At 43.2% G+C, this 24,242-nt stretch overlaps 1 protein-coding gene across 10 annotated transcripts in view; it reads left to right on the top strand.

Moving 5' to 3' along the window:
• Window positions 1-24,242, top strand: part of AIG1 (androgen induced 1) — a 227,621-nt gene that overhangs the window by 106,966 nt on the left and 96,413 nt on the right. Inside the window, exons 4-5 of one of the 10 annotated variants that reach the window (XM_070602827.1) lie at window positions 18,036-18,137; window positions 18,627-18,889. The exons of 8 other annotated variants lie outside the window; for them this stretch is intronic. In XM_070602827.1, the coding sequence (XP_070458928.1) occupies window positions 18,036-18,095 (60 nt within the window). In that variant the 3' untranslated portion in view covers window positions 18,096-18,137; window positions 18,627-18,889. Of the gene's footprint in view, window positions 1-18,035; window positions 18,138-18,626; window positions 18,890-24,242 lie in introns of those variants that run through there. One more of the 10 variants, XM_070602829.1, reaches the window with a different exon arrangement.

The raw sequence follows: 24,242 nt of genomic DNA, 5'->3' as shown, positions 1-24,242 counted from the left end.
CAGTTGGAAGTGGTGGGGAGAGACTCCCCCTGTCCCTCTGGGCAGGGGACCACCCAGAGAAAGCCTCTAAACCAGAGAATATGTGATGGTTTCCTGGTGACAGGAAAGGGAGATATGGCTTTGAGTGTGAGTGTCTAGATGTCCTCTTAAAAAAAAAACAAAAACAGAGGAGTCAAGAGGACCTGACTGAGAAAATTCATACTCTCTATAGGGACATGCTATTCTTGAGACACTGTTGAGACTCGAGAAATCCATCCCCACATATGGTGTTGGAGCACAGAGAGAGGTTAGCATGGGTAGTCAACTGCAAATTGATAGTTGATGAGTTTATAGATCGATGATGAGTTCACAAGTGAAGAGAAGATTGGTTTTTAAGGCTAGTTTTGTCAGAGTAGAGGATGAAAATTATACAAAGACATCATTATGAAACGACATAATGATTTCAGTTGGCATTGAAGACAATATGAGTCCTTGGTGTCTCAACATCTGTGTCCTTCCGCTTCCCCTTCTGTTGAGTTCTCAGCACTTCCTTACCCACATAGAGCCTACTTAGCTCTGCTTTGTCTCTCCTCTCTCCTCCAGCCTAAGCATCCCCAAAAGTTGTCTACACAGAATGTCTGCATCGCCTGACTTCCATTCACTCTTTAACCCACTCTGAATCAGAATCCTGCTTCACCATTCCACTGAAACTGTGTTCAGTCCACTGAAATTGTGTTCAGTTCAACATGGACGGCGTGTAGGGACTTCCATGTTGACCAATTCCATGGACACTTTTTACTCCTCACTTCTGTTGACTCTGAGCAGTATTTGACCTAACTGGTCCCTCCCTATTCCTTGGAACTAACTCTGCTTGGCCTCTGGTTTTCTCCTGGCCGCTGCTTCTCATTTTCCTTGCAGCTCCTCCTCTCCTGACCATTTACATATTGTGGCACCTTGGGACTAAGGCTGGACTCCCTTTTCTTCCTCTAGTCTCTCCTGGAGGGGTTTCTTCCTGTTCCACAGTCTCACCTAACAAGAATCAACAAAGCGCCCACATTTATATCTCATTTGAGTTGTGGACCTACCTAACACCTCTACTTGGATTTATCACAGGCCTTTCCTATGGATCAGATCCAAACTGAAATTTAGACCCCGACCTCTCTCCCAAACCTGTTCTCCAGCATGGTAAATATCACCACCATTTACCTTGCTGCCCAAGCCCAAAAAGTGCAGTATTTTGTTTGCAAAAGGTCCACAGGAAACCCAAGGAAATCCCTCTTCACTGTGAAATGTCCTCTGACCCCCAGACTGTTCCCTAAGGTGGGCGAAGTGTGTAAGCCATAAAAATAAAGCTTTCTGATGTAGCTTCATTGCAACACAGCAGTTCCGTTTAGGCACCAGCGCTCGCTTTACATTTAAATTTGTGCTTGACTTTAAGCCAAATATTTTAAAGGATTCTGTGGCTACTTATATTGGGCAGCCAAGCTCTCTGAGCCTGACCACGTTTGGTTACAGTCAGGACCAGCCCCAGCAGGCCCGGTAAGTAGAGGGGACGTCACAAACCATCCAGGAGATGCTGCTGCTGCTGCTCTCTCCACTGGATTAGAATCCACAGGTTGTGGACCTCTCCACCACCCTTTACTCTGACCAGAGTGGTGAGAAACAGTAACCCCAATGCTCCTCTTTGGTGAGGGACTAGGGACACTTTCCTTTCTATCCCACTAGGTCTCCAGAGGATGGAATTAAAGTCGTCTTGGTTTTATCCATGCCTGTAAGTCTGTGTTGTCTGTGGAAAGGCACAGTGATTTGGAGGAAAGAGAACCGGCTTCGAGTTCCAGCTCAGGAACCAGCAACTTAGCTGTAAATCTGGTTAGCAGAGTAGCCTTACCTCTACTCTTGCTCTCCTCCCTTCACATCCAGCACATGATAAATATGACTGACCCTCTTGGTGTTTGCTCTGTGCTGGACACCGTCTTGTGCATGAGTGAATTGTCCAGTCCTCATGACAACCCATGAGTTAGTCGTCGTTATTATCACTGTTTAACAGATCAGGAAGCTGAGGCAAAGGGAGTTAGAATTTGCTCAGAGACACCCAGCTGATGCAGAGTCAGAATTTAAATTCAGGTTACCCAACTCCAGCTTGTACCCTCCTAACCTCTTTGCTATACCAAGTTGGGTAGAAAGTACCTCTGAGTTACTTTTTCCCCTCATTCCTGTTGTGCCACCGATATAAGATATGCCATCAGTTTAATTCAATGGGTGTTCAGGAACAAAGTAAGCATTCCCAAATCAAGTGTAGTTAGAGTGGGACTGTTTTTTAAAATTCTAACCAGTGCTTTCTCCTTCTTGGTAATTCCTTTTTACCTCATATCCCTGAGGCTTTTAGCTTCAGGGACAAGCTAATTGCAGAAAACAAAGAGGCAAATTCTCGACCACTGGCTTCTAAGATTGGGTCACACAGTTCATAAAGAATAGTCTGGAGCCAGTGTTCTTTTCTTGTTTTGTTTTGTTAATTACAAGACAGAATTTCTAAAAAGATAAGCTTGAAAAATATCTCCAAGTTTTCTTTGCATATGAAGTACCAGAGCCAGACAATTTAGTAGAGTTTGAGAGAATGAGGGGTTCCATTTGAGAAGCTTCCTGTCCATCAGAGATAAAATTTTGGCTATTGGAGGGAGGAGAATGTTCACTTGAGATACTGGAGGACGCTGAGAAGGTACCATGTGCCCTGGGGACCCTAGAGATGGGAGGTGAAGAAAACTGCAGAAGCGTTTGGGGAAACCCCAGAGTACAAGGGACCCGGGTTTGATTCCAAACATTGCTCCGGGAGAGGCCACACCTAATAGGGAAATTTTGGAGCAGCGTGGTGGTGGAGCGGAAAAGCAGCAACAACTGGTTGAGGTGTCCAGGCAACATGGAAAACATCTTAAAATTCCCTTTGTCCCCAGAGGCTGCCCTGGGAGGGGATCAGACGAGGCTTGGTGTCCTGAGGAAGGGACACCATCAGCAGATTTGATGTGGATTCCATGTGCTGGAGGCTGTGGAAACAGAAGCAACATCAGCAGCAAAGCACTGTAGGTCAAAGTCCTCAACAAAGACCAGTAGGAACAAGGATGGGCTAACGGACCAGATGGCTTCTCCCTGATGCCGTGACATATGTGGGCCTCCTTAGAATTTAGATACCACCCCAGGAACAAGAAGAAAGAGCAGAACCCTGATTTGGCTGTGTTTAAGTTCTGAATTTGACTGTGAAATAACTGAGCGTGATAGTTTCCCGGGAAGGGGCTGTAGTTTTAGTAGCTAAGTCACTCAAGGTCACAGAGCTAGAGAGCACTGCAGCCGGGATTCCAGCCCAGGCAGAATGACTTCACTGTCCCACTCTAAATCACCAGCTTTGCTGTATCTTTCTATACTCCACTATCTCCATGTTTCCCACAACTAAACGGAATGGTGGCTCATGGCCTAAGTTAAATTATGTTACGGAAAGATAAAGGGCGATTGTGAGGTTCACCTGTGACGTCACACAATGAATTCTAAGATGCATACCAATGTCAGTAATGCTAAAATGTCTTAGCCTGGAAGAAATATAAGATATATTCTCTTCTCTCCATCTCTATTGTCGCCATTTAATCCATGTGTTACTTGGACAATTGCCAAGTGCCTCCAAATTGAAAAGTTTAGGCTTTTACTATATTATTGGGAGCAAGAGAATTAGGACCAATGCATGGAAGCTTTAAAGAGACAGCATTCTGTGCAGAATCAGAGAGAACTTCTTCATAATCTTGGATATCCAGAGATAGAATGAGCATCCTTGAGTGGCACCAAGTGCCACATCCCTTGAGATGTTAGAGCATCGTGAAGATGCCTACTACTAAGAAGGGACCTTAGCAGGGGAATTCAGTACAGAACATATGGCTGGATGACGCGACCTTTAAGGTCCCTTCCAACTTTGAAATCCTGCCATTTTAGAATGGAGATTGTGATCGCCAGATTCTTGTGTGTTTTAAAGAGTGGAAGATGAGGACATGGAAGCAGCAGGAACAGACTAGTCCTTTGAAGATGGTTCCCACTGAAGAAAGCAGGGCTTTATTATGTGATATGGTAGGACTGCGGGAAGATTTTAACACTGGGAAAAACTGAGCAGATTCATAGGTAGGAGGTAAGAAATTGGTAAAAAAGGAACAATTAAAAGTCAGAGAGAGTTCTGTTCCAGTATCTATTGTGTAATATACTACCCCCAAAATTTGGTGGCTTTAAATAACAGCCCTTGTACTTTATCTCGGGATTGTGTAGGTCTGGAATGGAAGCAGTGCTCCACGGGGTGATTTTTCTATGCCACATGGTATCGACAGAGGTCACTCAGTGATCTTCAGTTGTTGTGGACTGGTGCCTTGATAGGGATGGCTGGAAGGTTGTCTTCAACTGCGACTGTGGACCAGGGCACCCAGTTCAGCTGTTTACATGGCTGCTGATAGCTCCAGGCAAAACTGCAGAGCTGCTTAAGTCCTAGCCTCAGAAGCCTAAAGCATCACTTCCGCTGCATCCTATTGGTCAGTCAAGTCCCTAAGGCCAGGTCAGATTCAAGGGGAAAGGAACTTGATGCCATTCCTCAGTGAGAGGATCAGTGAAGAATTTATGGCCATCTTTAATCTCCCATAGAGACAACTGAGGGAACAAGATTCTGAACAATGTGGGGAGTCCAGGTTGAGAGCATAGGAAGATAGATTATCCTTAGAATGGTGGAGGAACTTGTCTGCCTTGGAGATAAGAACAAGAAAAAGGGTTCCAGAAAGTGGAGATAGAAATTTTGAGAGGAAAACAAGAAAAAGTGGGAGGAATTATTTTCAGAGAGTTCAAGGAATCCTGGGCTATCTAGTGGACAGGAAGATTCATGTAATGGAAATTATGCCACCCACCCACTCTGTATATTTTACCTCTGGGTTGTTTCCTCATTCTGATAATGCATCTTCACTGGTTTCCCCAGGCATGCCTCACACAGACTTTTGTCTGAGGGCACTGTCTGCAAGATTGTTGGCTCATAGTTTCAATGTTCTTCACAGACCCCATACAGCACACCAAACTCTGGTGTAGTCCCGGGCTGTGGGGCAGGTAAATTGGTCTCCCTGGAAAATGAGTCCTCCTGTGGCCTCATTCCCAGTCCATGCTTAAAGGCTTGAGCAGACCAGCCATTAACCAAGGCTTGAGTAGCAAAATGTGAAATCCGCTTTGTACAAATTATCCGGATAATCTCTTTCAAGTCCCTCTGGATAAAAAACAGAGCCCCGTTGAGGGTAACACTCTGGCAGGTATTCAAAGCTGAAGTGGTCGTGGCTTGGCTCCTATTGTATGCACAAGCAGTTCAATTGGGTTGATCGATGCTGATCTGCCTGTAAGTATCCTTTTGATAAGGATCTTAAGAAGCTTGCTAATTAATTTTAAAGGAATATTTGTCTTTGGCCTCCTGTCTCATTCTTTTCACATTATATATTCCTGTGATAAATGATGGAAGCATAAATACATTACCTCTGCTCCATCAGTGTTTTCTGTTGTTGATGTAAAGAGCGCAAATTGGATTTGTTTCAGGATAGCTGAATTTGGAATGTGATGTCTTGCCAAGTCAGAATCCCACTTGCCCAGACAACACACATGTGGATTTTGTAGTTGTTTTCTTTTTAAAATAGTCTCTGTCTGTGGTGCCATTGATTAATGTAATATTGCGTTAATATGCTGTTACAACACCACAGGGCATGCACCAGTTCTTTCAGCCAGCAGCTGAGAATTTCCCAAACTAAAGTCTTCATAAAATACAGATTGCAGGGCAAAAAAAAAAAAAAAGCATCAACCATGAGAATTTATGGACAGCAAGAGTGCTTGAGGAATCAACTTTGGATGGACTCGCCAATGGAAATAGAGTGTAATTATTATCTAATTTCATTCCTCTAAAACATTAGACACTGTCTATACTTATTCATTTATTGAATCTGTGTTTTTAAATGACCCAGATATCTGACTATGTTCTTCCCCAGCTTCTCTTTATTTTTAAGTTTCCCCCGGCCCCAGCGTTTCTATAGTTTGTCAGATCCAGAACGTCAGTGAAGGCCGACATAGCCACATATGTGGCATGGCTCAAGCTGCAAAAATTAAAACCAAATTCTTCGCTGTCCAATGAAGACAGTTAGCAGGCAACTTTCTTCAATTCAGTGCTGATGTAAATGCCTGGGGTCATTCTGGACATATTTTAAATGACAACTTTTTTTTTCTTTCTCAAGATAATTTTTCATCTTTAAGCATCATATTTTCCCTATTACAAAAATCTGGAATAATATTGTTTCTAAAACAATTAACTGAGGTAAAACTTAACTGAATGAAAGCATTCTTGATACTATATATTTAAATTTATAAATGAAGATGCTACTGCAGCCTGCTAACGGAGGCCATAAATCCAACTCTACTCTTTTTCAGACTCCAGGAGTATTATTATTTTCAAATATCTATCTGATAAGAGAAACACAGGCAAGTTTTGCTTTTTTAGTATAAACCTATTTTAGCTTTACAGTGGATTAGAAATACAGAAAGTAACATCTCTCCCTTTAACCCTCTAAACCTTTTAAGATTCACAAGAAAGCAAAAGATAAAAAAACAAATAAAGTGTGGTGGTCCTTAATGGAAAGAGAATTTTTCTGTAACCGAGCCTTATGAGTCAGCATTTGGATATAAATAATTTATAGTTATAATCATAAGATCATTAAGTTCAAGCATGCAGAAAACCATTTCAAGGTCTTTGCTAATGGTGCTAACAGAGGCCAACTTAAATGAGCCAGGCCACTGATCTTAATAACATGCCTTCAAGTCCAACTGGTGTTGATGTTTGTAGTTGAGATAAAGAGAAGAGTATTTCTGTTATATTTCAATATTTTTAAATCTGGATATTTTTCTATGGATTCTGTAAAGTAAATGTCAACTAAGATTGACAGGTAACAATTAGGGTAGGAGACAGTATCTCTGTGGTGGGTGGTTGCCTGTGTTTAAAAACTGTATGCCAAGGGAACAGGGTTCATTGTGTCATAAGTAACATAAATTCAGGGGGTCCTGGTGGGCACCCCCTACTCCACAGGGGTGGTGTGATGCAAGGGATGTGTGGAGGAACCAGCGGGGAGCTGCCCTGCCCCCTAGATATCGCCTCTTTGGTGAAGAATGCAGTGTTTTTCTCTTTTGTCCAAGTTGTAACGACCTAAGACTTAGATTCCATCCCATGACTGTCCTTTCCCTAAAACCACCAGATAGAATACCTCCCATGTCCCAATTATACAGTCCTCTTGTGTTTTTCTGGTGTTTGTATTCCCATAGTTGCAAATAAAAAGTATATTTTTAGTTTTAGAATTTTCCTTTCCATTAAAAAAAAAAATCCCTGAAGATTTGTGGCACCACTGTTATTTTCGTTCATGTCATTGCTTCCATAGCAGCAAGTTAAGACTTTGTAAGAAACTATGTTTACCAAAAAAAAGCAATTATCTAAGCGAACATTATAGCTACATGTAGCAAAGTTTCAATTTAGATTTCCTGTAACCATTAGGCTACACACACACACACACACACACACACCCTCCAATTTGTGTTATAAACTAAAGGTTTGACCAGTTCTTTGGGCTTCTGTAGCAGAACGAAAGCTCAGGCAACTCACTTTCCAAGCCATAGAAGGTGGATTCTTCCCTTTTTTCCATTCCAAACAGGAGTAGAATATAAACTAAATGAGTTTGTACTGATATGTAATCCTTAGGGTGGATTTAAAGAAAAGATAGAGAAGAAACAAAATAAATTCCCAGTTTTTCACAGCTCATTTTGCTAAGCATAAACCTGATATTATGGTACCTATTCGTTTTGCATAGAAGGTTTTTTCCTCTCAGAATTTCAGTTGTAGAGATATTCCAGAGTTGCTTTACCTTTTTCTAGTTCAGAGATTTCAGTGGCCATTCTATAGTGAGATAAAAATGTCTGTATGAATTAAGTGGGGCCAGCCTGGTGGTGCAACGTTTAAGTTCCCCCGCTCCACTTCAGTGTCCTGGGGTTCATGGGTTCGGATCCCAAGTGCGGACCTACACACCAGTTATGAAGCCATACTGTGGCAGGCATCCCACTTATAAAATAGAGGAAGATGGGCACAGATGTTGCTCAAGGCCAATCTTCCTCAGCAAAAAGAGGAGGATTGGCAGCCGATGTTAGCTCAGAGCTAATCTTCCTAAAAAAAAACCCAGTCTGTATGAATGTTAATTTCTAATTAGATCTACCTGGATATAAAATGAGTCAGGAACATCTAGAGAAAGCATGCTAAGAAATGCACTGCCAGGTTTTTATCTTCGTATGAGTAGGATTGTCCTTCTCAAATGTTCGAATATGGCTTGGCATTATCAATTTTCTCTGAAAAAAGAATTCCAAAATCTTTCTGATGGACACAGCCCATGTTCACTTGTAAGTTGGGTAGGTAAAAGCTAGCTGGGAGATAAAATTAATGTTTTTTCGAAAGCATTTTCAAGCAAGACTCTATTAAAATAATTGAATGCAGCAACTTTTGGCCACAGAACTTTGTAGCCATTGTGCAGAACTACAAGCAAAATGAGAGCCCTGGGCCACTTGCCCCTTCCTGCTGAGAGTTTACAGTTGCGTGGAGAACATCGCTGAGAATCCAGAGTAAAGTGGAAACAAATACAGGAAGCAAAGCGACGTGTAAGCAGCCAAGTCTGTCATACAATCGGGGGCAGGAAGGGTCGGGGATGCAAGGTCTTGTTAGACTGTCGAGGCTTAAATCTTCTGAGATGTGAGGAACGGAAGGCTCCAATTTAGTGAGGAGGGAGAATAATGTGCTTCCAACACATCCAGCAAAATAGCGGCGTCATAAACTTGAGCATCACTGCAGAAATTAAAAATTAAACTCACCATATTTATCCTGCGTAAAAGCAACCCCACAGAACTGTCTATTTCAGTCACCGATCAAAAGCCTTTCTAAACCATTTTAGACGTCTCCCCCGGCTATTCCAAAATTCAGTTTCCTTACCTGGAACATGTTCTCCTAGGATCCTTAAAAACCTCCATTTTATAATTCAGAAAAATTGCTGCCACCAGGAGAAATCAAGGGGTGGGGTTCTCAGGAAGCCACGGGAGGAGGGGCTGTGGGGCAGGCAGAGGGAAGATTGCCTCCAGGGTCCTGGCTAGAGACAGCGGGGCCAGCCCCAAAGGAGACTTGAGAGAGATGCTGTGGAGGGGACTTCTCCTCCAGAGCCTGCTGTGGTGGGGGCCCCTGAGCCTCTCTCTGCATCGGGGTAACTGTGTTAACCTGGAATGTTGGCTGCAAGCACCCCACCCCTCAGCCGATTGTGCGATTAACCAAACACAGCTCTTGCTGGGATCGTTGAACAAGAAGCAAATGTATGCAGCCCTGATCCGTTCACCAAGTCCTGAATTTATTACGCTTCTCCTCTATGTAGGTATTGAATGGGATACTAAAATTATAAACCTCCCCTTATACCATTGTGGTAGGCAGACTAATGGCCCCCGGAGGACTTTGTGTCGTAACCCCCAAAAACTGTGATTATATGTTACACGGCAGAGGAGGAGGTAAGATTGTAGATGGAATGCAGATGATAATCAGCTGGCTTTAAGGTAAGGAGACTATCCTGGATTAGCCAGGGGGCCCCAGTATGATCACAGGGTCCTCTGACTGGAGGAGCGAGGCAGAAGAGTCAACATCATAGAGAGATGTGAAGAAGACTTGACCAGCCACTGCTGGCTCTGAAGATGGAGGAAGGGGCCACTAGCCAAGGAATGTAGTCCCCCTCTAGACGCTGGAAAAGACAAGGAAATGGATGCTCTCCTAGTGCCTTCAGCAGGACTGCAGCCTTGACGACCCCTTGATTTTAGCCCAGAGAGACGTGTGTCAGACTCCTGACCTCCAGAACTGTGTGATCAATTTGTGTTAAGTCACTCAGTTTGTGGTCATTTGTTGCAACGGCCATAGAAAACTAATACAAACTGTTGATTTCCTTTAAACAACATCAGAAATTACCCTGTGCATTTGCTCCTTTATTTTCTCATGGTCTCCCTCCACACTCAAGGATGCCCCTGCAGGAGGACGGGACCTCGCCTGCTCTATCGCAGGAGCTGGGAGCAGAGCTTGGAATACACTGGTGCTCAATACGTGCTTCCTGGGGGTCAAGTGAATAATTGTGTACACGAACAAATGATTAGAAATCCCGCTTCTCTCCAGAGCTTCTGCAAAACATATCCATAGGAAATAACCAGTGAAGTTTCAGAAAATATCAATTACAAGCAATTAGGATTTAAAGCCTCTGTGTGCCTGAAAGGGCCCCATGTTACGGAAGAACGTAAGACTCTAGAAAGAAGTCATTTTTGTATGGGAAGACTAGTGGTGTCCAACCACAGGAAACTCTTGAATTCCTTTTTTAGGTGGACTTACCACAGCGCCATAAATCAGTTTTTATCATGTCAATAAAACCTGAGATTAACCTATAGCAATAAATATAGTGAGAAACTGGACATTGCAGAGAAACTGGGTAGCACATTTTTGGGGAAGTAGAATCAATATGGCAAATATGTACATCCTGTGAAGGCCGTCACTGCTTTTGCCTGTAAGTGTCAACAAACAGCTTTCCACATTCGTTACATTACAAAGAAGAAAATTTTAAATTTTGAAACTCCCACGAAGTGAGAACCAAGGGGTTTTCTGTGTTTCTTTTGTTCGCTGGTTTGCAGGCAGGTTTGTAACCCTATCTTTGTTTGCTTTTTGATACTTCGCTCATCAACAAATATTAAGAAAGCTCTTTGCACGTATTAATTTATTTGACTCTACCTAAGAGGCAGGTACCATATATCTCTATTTTTGTAGACGGGGAAACCGAGTCTTTGTGAAAGTGAAGTGACCTGCCTAAGGTGACACAGTGCGTTAGTGGTGAAGTGAGGATAAGCCCCGTGTCCACGCTCTTAGCCACTCTGCTGTCTGCTCCCCCCACACCAGACCCTGGGCTGGGTCCTGGGATAGACAGGAAGCACGTCAGACCCAGTCCCTGGCCTCAGCATCTCACAAGTAGGAATGGCACAAATGTCCGTGGTGACGAGTGCTGTGACGGAGACAGAGCATCAGAAGCTGAGAGAGTGGATACCTGCGTGGACTAACCCGGTTCCCAGAGCACCAGAAGCCAGCCACATTGCAGGTCTTCCGTTTACACTCTGTACCAAGAGCAAGTGAACATTCGTCTGTGAAGATGTCTCTGTAAGTGCCCCCTATGTGAACATTAGGTGCAGCGGAGGTTGATGAGCTGTGATGTGGAGGATATTTTTTTAATTCCAAAAATAAGTTAATTTCTACATTTTTTCTTTTCTTCGAGTATGACGCCTGCTCTGAATGTCGTTTGTCTAGCCCAGGGTTTCTCAGCCTCAACAGTGTTCCAGATGATCCTTTGTTGTGGGGAGGGGCGCACTGTAGGATGTTTAGCAACATCCCTGGCCTCCTCCCACTAGTCACAACCCCTCCTCGCCCCTAAGTGTGACAACCAAATATGTCCCCAGACACTGCGGAGTGGCCCCTGGAGAGCAGACTCGCCCTGGATTGGGAAGCGCTGGTCACCCACCAGTAATTCAGATTCTGCCTGTCCTGGAGACCGACGATCTTGCTGACGCTCTGGCCCCTTCTCCCCTCCGCCTTCCCTTCTCGGCAGCACTGGCCAGGCTGTGGAGCTCAGGGGTTACATTTCCTGAACTCAGCCGGCACCCCCTGCCCACCAGCCGGCGCCCCGGGCTGGAAAGGCGCTCCTTCGCAGGAGGAAGGAAGCCAGTGGCCCTCAGCTCCCGTCGCTCCGCACAAGCCTTCATTTGGGTTTTCCGCCACACTGTGCCCCAAGATTCTCCCTTCTGCGCCCCAGAGCTCTGAAGGGGTTTGGTTTTGGGAGCTCAAGAGCAGAAGAAAAGAGGAAGACTGAACTGAACAGAGCAGATGGAAGGAAAGAAGGAAAGGTCAGAGCGGAAGGAACCGTTCTAGAATTGTAGCCTGCTTGAGGGCATGGATATAAACAGGATCTAAGGCAATTCTGAAAGATGGCTTCCAGACATGTCTTGAGCAAGGGACTGGCCAGATAATGAATTCTGATCTGTTGGTGAAAATATCTCATTAATTCATAGTTACCCCTATTCAGGCCTTAAAATTGAATCACAGAATGAAACGTGGTACCGTCCGGTGCTGTGCTCTGGAGGAGAGAAGGCAGGATGTGTGAGTGTGGAAGAGCCCTGAGTGCGTGTGGGGGACCAGAGGTCCCTTGAGTTCAGCTCTCATTCCGACGAAAATGTGGAGGCTCCCTACCATGAAGTACCAGCGTGGGGAGCGTCAAAGAGTAGACATCAAAGTGAATTTTAGAGGCGTAGATGCCCAGACAGCATCTGGTCTCCTAAGACAGTATCTCAAGAACGCAGAAAGCCTTTCTGCTTTTAACTGAGAACGGCAGATTTCATCTGTGAGGCTCTGCTTCGTGTGGGAGACGTGAGGAGGAGAAATGAAACGGCAAAGCAGCCATCTCTGGATCAACGTCTTAAAAAGCCTTGTGATCCTAAGTCTTGACAAATGTCAGCATGGGCTCCTAAATAGCCCCTCTAGTTTCCGTGCCCCTGAAGTTGTTCCTAGAGCTTTTGATTTTTTGCGGGAAAATTACAGCAAAGTAGATTTTTTTATGTGCTAAATATTCTATTACAGTACCATTTTAAATTTAGTTGCATGTGTTTAGTTACATTGTTGCTCCATTTTATTAATTAATCTATGAACAGTTATTGTAGGTTATTACATGCCAGTTACTGTCCCTGGAGATAGAAAGGTGAATACCTATTGCTGACTTCAAGTCTCCTGCTGTCTAGTGGAGAAAAGACGAGGAAACTAACAATCACGATGCAGATTTTTAAGTGTCTTGACAGAGTGTGGGATAGCATAATAAACTAGGGGGCAGCTTCTAACTCAAACATGGAGGTCAGGGGAAGAGAAAGTTCTAGAAAGTTCTTTCTGAGAAGACAAAAATCTACAAGAACAATTTTTAGAAATTCATTTAATTTAGTTGATTTGAGACTTTAAGCAAGTCTAGTTTGAGAATTCTTATGGCTCCCCACATAAATGATGAAAGATGGACTATAATCAAATAGAAAGTTGGAATCAGAAAGAAACATAGATCTTTCCTGAGTGTTTGAATAATTGCCACAGCACTGAACAAAAGAATAATAAAATATATGGTTGATTTTTCCTATGAACAGAATTTGCCAAAGCCTAATAAAATACTCTTGATATCTTGCCTCATAAAGTAACTGAAGGGAAATACCTCTGTGTTTTCCTATGTGTAATGCCACCAAGATATGTTACTGCCAAGACATGCAAATAGTTCTGCCTGGACTGGATTTAGGGGTGACAGGTTGAGTCTGGAATGCTTGCTGCTCTCAACATGCAGTAAAAAGAGCACTGGTCTTAGGATCAGAAAACCTTAAAGCAAGCCCTGCTCTGCCACTTACCAGCTGCGAGATTTTAGACAAGCCACCTGACCTCGCTGAGCCTCAGTTACCCAGTGCGTAAGATGAGGCTTCACGGGAGGCTGTGAAGATTGAATGAAATAGAGGCAATTTTTATCCATTATATCTCTTCACTGATTAGCCATCAGGTGAATGAGTCTTCTCATCCAACAATACAAGATCGTACTTTAACTTAAACATAATTGCAAAGTGTATGACAAGGGGTAAGTGGAAGTCTTCTGCTTTCTTCCTTACTCCCCACCCCACCCCAGTCTGTCCTCACTGTGACCGGAATGATTTTTAGGCAAAATAGATTGATCATGTCACTCTCCTAAGGGCCTACTCATCACTGTCCAGAGGAAACCCAGCACTGGTGCCAAGGTCCCTTCTGTCCTGGGGGTGATCTGTGCCACCTCTCTGGCTGATCTCTTGTGCCCCCTGGCACACCCTGCACTCAGCCAGGCTCTGCATGCTCACTCCCTCTCTCTTTCTCCTCCATGTCTTGGCACATGCTGCTCCCTCATGTTGGAATGCCTTTGCAACCACTTCTTTACCCTGCAAATTCCTTCCAACGAGTTCTTCAGCATTTAGCTCACGTCTTAAGACCTCCCTATGTGCTTTCCATGGTGTGCCAAATATCCACCTCCCCAGGAAACTTCTCTCCCCGAAAGATCGTTGTCCAAGTGCTTATCTGACCCCCTTGTCGACTCAGCTCCTTGAGGGCGGGAATAGGGGTCTTCTCACTTTGCCTTTGCCTCACGCTGTGCCTGGACTGTTGTAGGTCCCAGTAAGTCTTGTTGAATGAATGGATTGATCAGTCCCTGCGATGGACTAAATGTTTGTATTCCCCCAAAATCCATATGCTGAAATCTTAACTCTCAAAGGTGACGGTATTAGGAGGTGGGGCGTTGGAAGGTGATTAGGTCATCAGGGTGGAGCCCTCATGAATGAGATTAGCGCCCTTATAAAAGGGAACCCAGAGAGCTCTCTCCTTCTCTTTCTAACACATGAGGACCCAGCGAGAAGAAAGCTGGCTATGAACCAGGGACTGGGTACTCAACAGACACCAAGTCTGCCAGCACTCTGGTCTTGGACTTCCCAGCTGCCAGGACGGTGAGAAATAAATGTTTGTTGTTTAAGCACCTAGTCCATGATCGTTTTGTTACTTTTGTTATAGTCCGTGATCGTTTTGTTATTTTTGTTATAGCAGCCCGAATGGACTAAGTCACTGACCTGATGGCTAATACACGTACTAAATGATTAAACATAAGACAAAGGCAGTAGTATTTATCATGCCAGAATCCAAATTTTGCATTCTTTAAAAATTTTCACCCCAAAATGGAAAAAGGTATGGGTTACCTGTGAATCTGCTACTCATGAGTTCACTAGATAGCGGCCTGTAGCCAAGACTGCCACTTGCCTAATTCAGTATCCACTCTCTCTTTTATCCAAAAATAGACTCCTCTTTCTCACTGGGCACATGGCCACCAGAAATTTTAAAAGGAAAAGAAAAGACCTTTATTCGACAGTCCCCTTTGCAGCTAGATATGACAAATCTGGCTGAATTCTGGCAAAGAATGCGTCGGTGGAAGTGTTCTGTGGAACTTCGGGGAAGGCCGTTTAATGAGAGCTGACTCATCAGGGAGGGGCCCCTTTTCCCTTCTGCTTTTCCTCTCTCTTCTGTCCTGAATTTTAGAAGTGGTAACAAGAGTCTCAGAAGCCATTTTGGACCATGAGGTACCCTTGACAATGAAACCCACGTGCTAGGATGTCAAAGCAGAAAGATAGAATGAGTCTGTCTCTGATGACATTTATTGATCCTCCTGTGCTCCTGGCCTCTGGACTTCTGCACGTGAGGGAGAACTGAACTGACACTCAAAGACAGTGGTTAGCCAAGTTTTTCTGTAAAGGGCCAGATAGTAAACATTTTAGGCTTTGTAGGCCATATAATCTCTGTCACAATTGCTCGACTCTGCCATGAGAGAGCAAAGGCAGCCACAGATAACGCATTAACAGATGAGTGACTGTTCAAATAAAATTGTAATTTACACAAAAAGGTGGTAGGCCGGGTTGAGTCCATGGGCTGGGCTTGCTGATCCCTGCTCTAAGGCACTGAGGTGCCATGTCTTTCTCACGTATGGAGCCAGATCTAACCCTAACTAATACGTCTTGTTCAGTGAGATGTATCCTTTGATTTGGAAGAGAGAAATTGTTAAGACTCTTATTTCATTTTTTAAAATCTTTCCTGTCAGTGGACTATTTCTCCCTTACCTTATTCTGATTGAATTATAGAAAGTTCTTACATTTCTGTTTCCAGACTCTTTTGACTCTTAAGACGAATGGAATTGGATCCAGGGCTTTTCTAGCTTTCCCTCAGTTCCATTATGTCTAGAAATAAAATGCGTTTGAATTGTACGACACAACTTTCAGGCTGACTGGATGATACCCGATGGTACTCTGTTACCGGGGAGATTGTGCAAGCTGAACTGATTGATGTTCGGCAGCAGGGCAAGAGCTGGTCTTGAAGATTCTTTTCAGCACAGACTTTACCTGGTGCTCTTAGGATGTCTTGCCTTTCTGGTTTAGGTCATCCTGTGAGAACGGAACAATATAGTACAGACCAGGAGTGGCAAGTTGATTTCCCCTCACATGCAAACTCCAACTGATGGGTAGTAGATATCTGGAGCTTTGTATTGAGAAGGATTCTGTGGCTGCATCGAGGTTTAACAGAAGTAGTCTATGCTTCACTACCAGTGTCTTCCCCGGGTTCCTGGAGGCCAGAGAAGAGGGGTTTCAAACAGGTCCTCACTCTTGGTATATAGACTCAAGGAATATGAAAGCTAGAAGGAGCTTTAAACAGTCTCTAACCTGCTTCTTCATTTTACAGAGGATGATGTTAATGCTCAGAAATATGAAATAACTCATGCAGGGTTACACGACTAGGTGGTGGTAAAACCACAATTAGAAGTCAACAGTGGATTTTTTCGTTACACAATACTATACATATTTAAGATTTTTTTTTATACTTTTCATTCACTTTTCATAATTTCTTTCTAACATAGAGTTTGAACTGGCTTGTCAGTGAGATCTTGCTTGGTTCTCACAGCCACACTTCTAGAGCTCTTGTCCCCGGCATTTTATGAGCCTGATCCTTCGGACTCCATTTAGTTCTATGAGCCCCTGAAAGCCTTCCAGAAATTGCTTTGTTTGTTGTTAGGTTAAGGATGATCAGAGTCAGTTTCTGTTGCCTGCGATCAAGAACTAGGGTTGATACAGAAATTGATGCTGGGAATGGGTTTCAGGAGATAGACTCTTAGGGAAATATGAAGAATCGGGAATTGATTATCTAACCTATGTTAGGGAGAATACACAAAAGTCCTATTTAATAACCAGAATGCGATTCTAAGAGCTCGTGGCACCCAGCGGTGAATGATTTAACTAAATGCACCTCTGCTCGCCTGGTATCACCTACTGGAGGAGGGAGGGCGAGGTTTTGGATGCCACTGCCATAGAAGAGCAGAAAGAAAATGAGGGACTCAAGGCCCCTGAGGTTTAAGTAGAATGACAAGCTCAAATCCACACGTGCTTGGTTAAAGCAAAAAGAGAAATCCAAGAACTTTCCATGGCCATGTAAAAAGACTCCTTTATTGTGGCCTCAAAACAGAGCTGTTTGAAAGAAAACCCACAAAATTTGATCCTGTGGATTTTTGAATCATAGTGTTAGTTGAGCTCACGGTGTCTTCAGGTCTCCTGGAAAGAGCAGGGCCCATGGATTTGGAGCAGTTAATTCGAAGGACTCAGAGTACCTGGAAATCCCTGCCCCCATGGCCTCCCATGCCCTTGACATGGCTTCTCCTTGTTAAAAACACTGCTTCTTCGTTACCTGCAGGAGTTCCCTGCCAGGGGAAGCCACTTTTCCCATCTTGGTTAGGACACCAGAATCTTATCTGTTCTTCAAGCCTGCACCTGTGGCGTGAATTTTAGCCTATCGCTTTTAGGTAGCAGAATTTCTTCAGCTCATGCTTCAGAGTAACTTTTATTTATGTGAGATGCTGAAGGCCTCCATGAGTCAGGCTCAAGAGATCTCTGGTTTACAACCCTCATAATTTTTCTACTAAAATAAATAGTTTATTGAGTTAACAAATCATTATTATTCATCAGTTACTAAAGATATATAACTAAAAGCAAGTTCTAAATAAATAAAATTCTTAAGCATACTTGGTACTTTCCTCATTAGTCTTCATCTTTGTTCAATCACTGCTTTATTTTTCTGCTTCTCTTCTCGTTTTTATGATTACCTTTATTTTAAAGGTAATATAACTACATTACAGAAAAATAAAGAAAAAGAAAACATGACCCATTATTCCATCATTGTTACCTTTTTGATTTATTTCCTTCCGGGCTTTTCCATTTGCTTTTTTCCCCTAAACATTGCGGTAAATGTAGTACTTATGTATAGCTTTTTAAATTTAATGTATCGCACACATTTTAATCTCTTTGTGTCTCCATAGCCTCCTTTCCAAAGGTTGTATAATATGGAAGCGCGCAAAGGCATTAAGTTGTGGTTATGAATTATTGAGGGCAAGACTCTGCGTTATTATTCCCACCTCCCGGTAGGTATTCCACTATCATTTGTTGACTTGAATTGAGATTCCTTGCCCATTCTAAGTTTATAATATTTTAAGCACAATTCCAACAAACAGCTTTGTGGCTATAGCATTTCACATATTTTATTTAAGATAGATCCCCACAAGTAGGATTGCTGGTCTTGTGGTATGACCATGTTTATGGCTCCAGATGTATTGCCAAATTGCTCTCCTTCTAGAAGGGCTGTACTGATTTATGACGCCCCCTGCCATGCATGAGATCCCTGGTTGCTCTGCGCCCTTGTCAGCACTCGTGCAGCAGAAGGAAGTCCAGCATCTCATTGTGATTTTACTTTGACTATTTCCTTGTTTGCATTTTTACTAATTGCATTTTCTCATTTGTGATTCACGTTCTTATCTTTAACAGTTTGAATGGACTCCATATAGAGTGAAGATATTAATTTATATTTACTGCCAGTATTGTCCTCATTGGGGTTTTTTCTTTTTTCCATCTAGTTGTAGGATTTTTTGGAACACCTTTACTCTCCTATGAAGAGAAACCCGTTAGTCTTCTTCCAAGAGTACCTGAGCTCTGAAAGTTTGCAATCTTGTGAAAATGCACCTGTCACCTTGCTTTAACTGCCAGCATTAACTGACAAAGAGGACAACTTCTCCATAAGTACCATCAGCTGATTCAGGAAAGACTTTAAATGAGCTCATCCTACCTGCCAGTGATGCTTCCATAGTCAAAAATAGAATAAAATGTCGTGTGTTCCCCATTGTTACTGTCCTCTTCCAACTGGGAAATTTGCCTCTATTTGACCCAACTCTCCTGCCCAACTTCCTGTCCTTGGAGCAGGTGTTTGACATATGTCTTTGCAAATCTTTGCAGATGTCTGTCTTCCTCTAAACCTGCTTCTCATGTTTTAAAGTACCCCCCTATCCCCAAGTGCCCCCACCCCAAAAACTTGAGTCTTAGAACTTAAACTGTTCCCACTCTCTAAGTTTCCTAAAAAAATAGGTGTCCTGAAGGATCACTTATTCATTCTCAACATTTTGCAAACCATGTCTTTTATCGTCTTCCTAAACCCCTGCCACATTCTGACCCCTGATTCTAGAGTTTACTCTTTCATCAGAGGGAAGGCGTCCCTGTTGACACCTTGATCTTAGTCCAGTGACAAACCTGTAGACTCCTGACCTACAGAACTGCAAGATAATAAAACTGTGCTCTTTTCAGCCAAAAAAAAAAAATCTGAGCTCAACTAGTGATTTTTAAACTTGGTGGTTGTTTTTAGCAAAAAAATCAGTTTTCAAGTGAAAACATAAAACAGACACTTGTAGAATTCCTCTGGTTGAAGTAAGGGCAGAAGGCCCTGGGACCCGTCCTCTTAATGCCCCCTACCCTGCCCTTCCTCAGGGCTTCAGAGGCTGCTGCAAGGAGCACTCAGGTTACCCTTTATCGTGATGTGATCGTTGATATAAGGACAGACCACGTTTTTCTCCAGCTCTGAAATTCTATCCTCTCCGGTGGTTAAAATACAGATCATGCTAGGATTAGATTGGGTAGGGTGGATTAGCAGAGTAGCATGTCCCTGTGGCAAGGCCTGAGCATTTTGGGGTATCGGAGGATAGAGAAGCAATGCCTCTGTCTGCCATGACTACACAAGGGCATCCGTATGTCAGAGACTCCTTTGAACGTGAATAGTGTGAGTGCTTCCTATCCACCATGAACGACAGTACAGATCATCCTAAGATACCTCCTTTCATCCTCACCACCAACCTCAGCTTGAAATTCTCGCCTGAACTCACTGCAGACACACAAATCCAGCTCAGTGGGGCCACAGGGCCTTTGCTGCTCCCTATGCCAGAGCTTCTGAAAGCTGGCCCCTTCTCTTATTTCAGCTTCCAAAGTGTACGTCACCTTCTAAGAGAAGTCTTCTCTGACCATCCTAACTAAAGATATGCTGGATATCCTGTCTTATTTAAGTCGCAGCATTTATTAGTATCTGCATAAATATTTAGTCGGTTTGTTAGTTCATTATATTGATGTTTACTTGTATATTTTCTGAATCTCTCACACATTGAAATGTAAACCCCATGGAGAATAGGGGTCTTGTCTGTCTTGTTCATCACCAAATCCCAGCACCTAGCAAAGTGCCTGGCCCACAGTGGGTGCTTTATAAGTATCTGGTGAAGGAATAAATGATCGAGAGAGGTAGTTATTATGATCTCTGTTGTACAGGTGAAGAAACTGAGGCTTAGTGATGTATAATTACCAATTCCAAGTTGCAGAACTAGTAACCTGTAGAACCTAGGTTCAAACTCAATTTGACCTGAAAGCAGCTCTTAACTATTATTTGACCTCTCTTAGTGGAGCCATTTTCAACTCTAATCAATGTCCATATCTACCTGATGGAATGCTGATAAGATAATGATCACAATGATGATGAGAATTATGATGCCAATAATGGTACAGCCTATCAGTGTTCCCTGGGCCTCTCCTTGGTCAGCTACAGAACACACACCGCATCCAGCAGAACGTTCATTGTCGGACCCCTCTCACTTTTTAAAAGCTCTCTTATCTTGAGCCAACATCTACCTTCATGTATCTTCCACTCACTCATCCTAGTTTATCCCCCTGTATCTATCCCTCTGTATGTTCTCTGTAACAAACAGAACAAGCCCTTTCTACCTGTCAGGTTGGAGAGGAAGTAGGTAACAACAGGGCGGACTCTCTCTGGATTTTCTTAGTTCTTGCGCGTATGAGGACCTGGTCCATCAAGCATCCAGAGGGGGCAGTTTACAAGGCAGCTGACCTGCCATGGGTGCTTTAATGAGTAGTATTATTGTTTCATCTTAATCGCTGGTGATTTTTTTTTTTCATTCGCCAGTAGGTCAGCGCATTCTTATTAAGGAAGTTGAGTCCTCAGCACTGGCTTTGAGTAGTCAGTTCTGTCTTTGCAAACTACCTTATAGGAAAGAGGTCTTCGTGGTGTGTTCACTTCCCCCTCCAACTTGAATGTGAAGGGATCCATGAGGAGATGTCTAGAAAATCCTCTGAGCTCCTTGAAAGCAAGAACTAATACAAACCTGCTTAATTCTGTCTTTTTGTGGTCTCTGACTTCAGCTTTTGGCCTTTGAGAGCATTTTAGTCCAAGCTACACTGTGATCTCTGTGGTCTCCTCTGGTGGCAACTGGTTCCCAACAATATTAACCTATCCTTTTTTGAATCTTGTATGGCTCATAACTTTTATCTAGGTCTAATTTCTTTGGTCTGTTCCACTCGAAGAAATAGAGAAAAATGTGATAATAACAGCTAGTATTTAGCATGCTTTGAGCCAAAAACTGTTCTAAATCCCTTCTTGGATTATTGCATTTAATAGACAATAACGTGCCCTGGGAAAACAGCATAGGCCTTGTGCTGAGTGCTTCACATTCCTCATTCCGTTTCATCCGTAATTTCCATTTCCTACCATATGGTATTCTCTCTTCCTCAATTATATGACTGATTAGATGCAGTAATCCATGTGAAGTGCTTAGAACAGTGCCTGGCATAGAGTTAGCACTCAAGAAATGTTATTACCCTATTTCTTTTTTAATACTGAATAGATTCAGTATTTCGGGATCTAGACTCACAGTGAAGCGTGCATTTTTCTGCATTAAATCAACATGCTATACTACAATAGACAGGATGATAAAGTAGAAATGGCAATATGCTACAGATGAAAGACGGTAATGCTGAGAAAAGTAGAAGGCAGCAAGAAAGGGAGAAGACCAAATATGGGATGGATCGACTCCGTAAAGAAAGCCATAGGCATGAATCTACAGAAGCAGAGTAGAGCTGTTGAGGACAGGACATTGTGGACATCACTCATTCATAGCGTCGCCAGGAGTCGGAGCCAACTTGATAGCACGTAACAACAACAACAGGGCAAGAGATCTGGGGTCAGGCACTGGCTCCGCCATTTCGTACATTGAACACCGGAGCAAGTTCCTCAAGTCCTGAGAGCTTTGGTTTCCTCACCTACAATGAGATGTGTGAACCTAATGAATCTAAGATCCTTGTCCCTGTAAATCTTCCCCTACATATTTCTTTGTCAAATGTGCATTTTACCACAATGAGGCTTATATTTCTACCATCTCAGCCCACACGTCATGTTAAAGAGACCCAAATCTCTATGACGGAAGAAGCTTCAGGAAGCGCTGAGTAAGGAAGATGAGAAGGGCACCCTCAGCACCCCTTCTGTCTGCTCCCCTCTACGCACTCTCTCAGTAGGAAAAGCCACCAGGAACTGATTGGCTTGGGAGTTTTCAGGGGAAGCATAGCATAAAATGTACTATTGGTCGTACTTGGGTTTTGTTTGCTTTTCAAATGGATTTCTTATGATTCTCCTGCATGGGAGGTGGGGTGTTGTGGTAAGAAAAGTGCTGGCCCAGGAGTCAAGAACCTTTGAGCTTTGTTCCATTTCCAGCTCTGCCACTGTCTGGTCACCAGGCAAATGACATTTACCTTCCTTGGGCCTTAGTCGTTTCAATTCTCAAAAAAGGGATTGTTAGAAATGTCTTCCAAGTCTGCAGTTCTCAGCTTCTAAGTTCTTTATATGAGAACAATGCTCAGAAGAAATCCTATGGACAGAAAAGACTCTTGTCTCTCTTTCTCTTCTCTTTGCCAAGCGTCATGAGAGTTGGTGGGGAAAAAAAAATCTGCTGTGAAAAGGTTCATTCAGCCTTTTCTTAATAGATGGAGTGGTTGGTATTTCTGCTGGCTTCTGAAATACATTACAAATCACAACCTGGAAAAAGTTCCGAGCAGCGCCGAGCCTTCCTGCTGAATTTGGATACGTCTTTAGGTCTTACTCCGCAGCTCATCCTTAACAACTGACAAAATATTTACTTTGCTCGGTACAGAAAAGGGTAACATTTTCCAAAATATTAAACTAGGTTGGATTCAGAACACAGACAATGAGGCAAAAAGTTGGACCTCTGTTTGAAGCCATGTCGTTGAATCATTTTCCAGAATGCCATGAGAAACAGAGCCTTAGTGGATGTTTGTGCTCCACGGTAATTCTGAAAAAGGCAGAAGCCAGCCAGGCCCTGGCTAGCACGCCCATTGGTGTAGACCACAGGTTCTCAAAGTGCGGTCCCCAGACTGGCAGCACTGGCATCGCTGGGGAACTGGTTAAACAAACTCTCACAACCCATCCCAGACCTGCTGAATCAGGAAGCCCCAAAATGTGACCCAGCACTCTGGGCTGTAAGGAGTGCTCCAGGTAAATCTAACTCTGGTAAAAGTTTGAGAACCACTGGTGCGGGCTCCTGAAGGCTACAGGTGCTTATTACCTTTCAGTTGAAAGCGTGAAGTGAGACAAGACTAGTAACTGGAGTTCCCATTAATAAATTAAATTTTTTTCTAATGTAAGTGAACTGGCATGTAAAGTTGAAACTTGGGCATATGCTTTCTGAAATGCTCTCCTCTCCCCCCACCCCACGCCTTCTGCCTCCCCCATCTTCCTCTACCCTCACTCCTCTCCCCCAGCTGCATGCTTGTGGCAATAGAGTCTGAGTTATATTTGGCTGTTGTTTGGAACAGTAAAACTGCACCGCACTTTGTCCTAACATACTTGCATGTAGCTAATGATTTTGATAAGAATTAATTGCGCTTTTTAAAAACTCTCCTTTGAGGTCCCTCCTAGGATAAAAAAGCAGACAAAATTGAATGACTACAATTTATAGTTTTCTGTTCTATTAATTAGTCTTATTGTTAACAAAAAGCGATCTTTCATAAATAAATTGTGTTTTAATTAAATTACTGGAAATTACTCTAGCTGCCAACTTTAATTAAGAAATAGACTACCATTTTAATGGCTGTATTGTTTCTGTCTAAAATTGCAAATAATTTCTAGGATAAATTAAGACAATCCCCACAAACACCTCCTCCTGCCACTGCCTGGTGTCATGCCGCCCGCTCGCTCCTGTGTGCTACCTGCCTGGCCACTGCTGGCATCTGAGCTGTGACCTTTGTCCTGCAGTCTCATGCTTGGCGACGTCGTTCGGTCCCAGGGTCCTGCATCTGTTGATTTGGAAGGCTCACAAATCGGTAACTAGAGTGTGATTTGGTTCCCAAGTACTAGC

Source organism: Equus przewalskii, chromosome 32, assembly GCF_037783145.1.
Source record: "Equus przewalskii isolate Varuska chromosome 32, EquPr2, whole genome shotgun sequence".
NCBI lineage: Eukaryota > Metazoa > Chordata > Mammalia > Perissodactyla > Equidae > Equus > Equus przewalskii.
The sequence above is the reverse complement of the archived record's forward strand: the minus strand, read 5'-3'. Positions and strand labels throughout refer to the sequence as shown.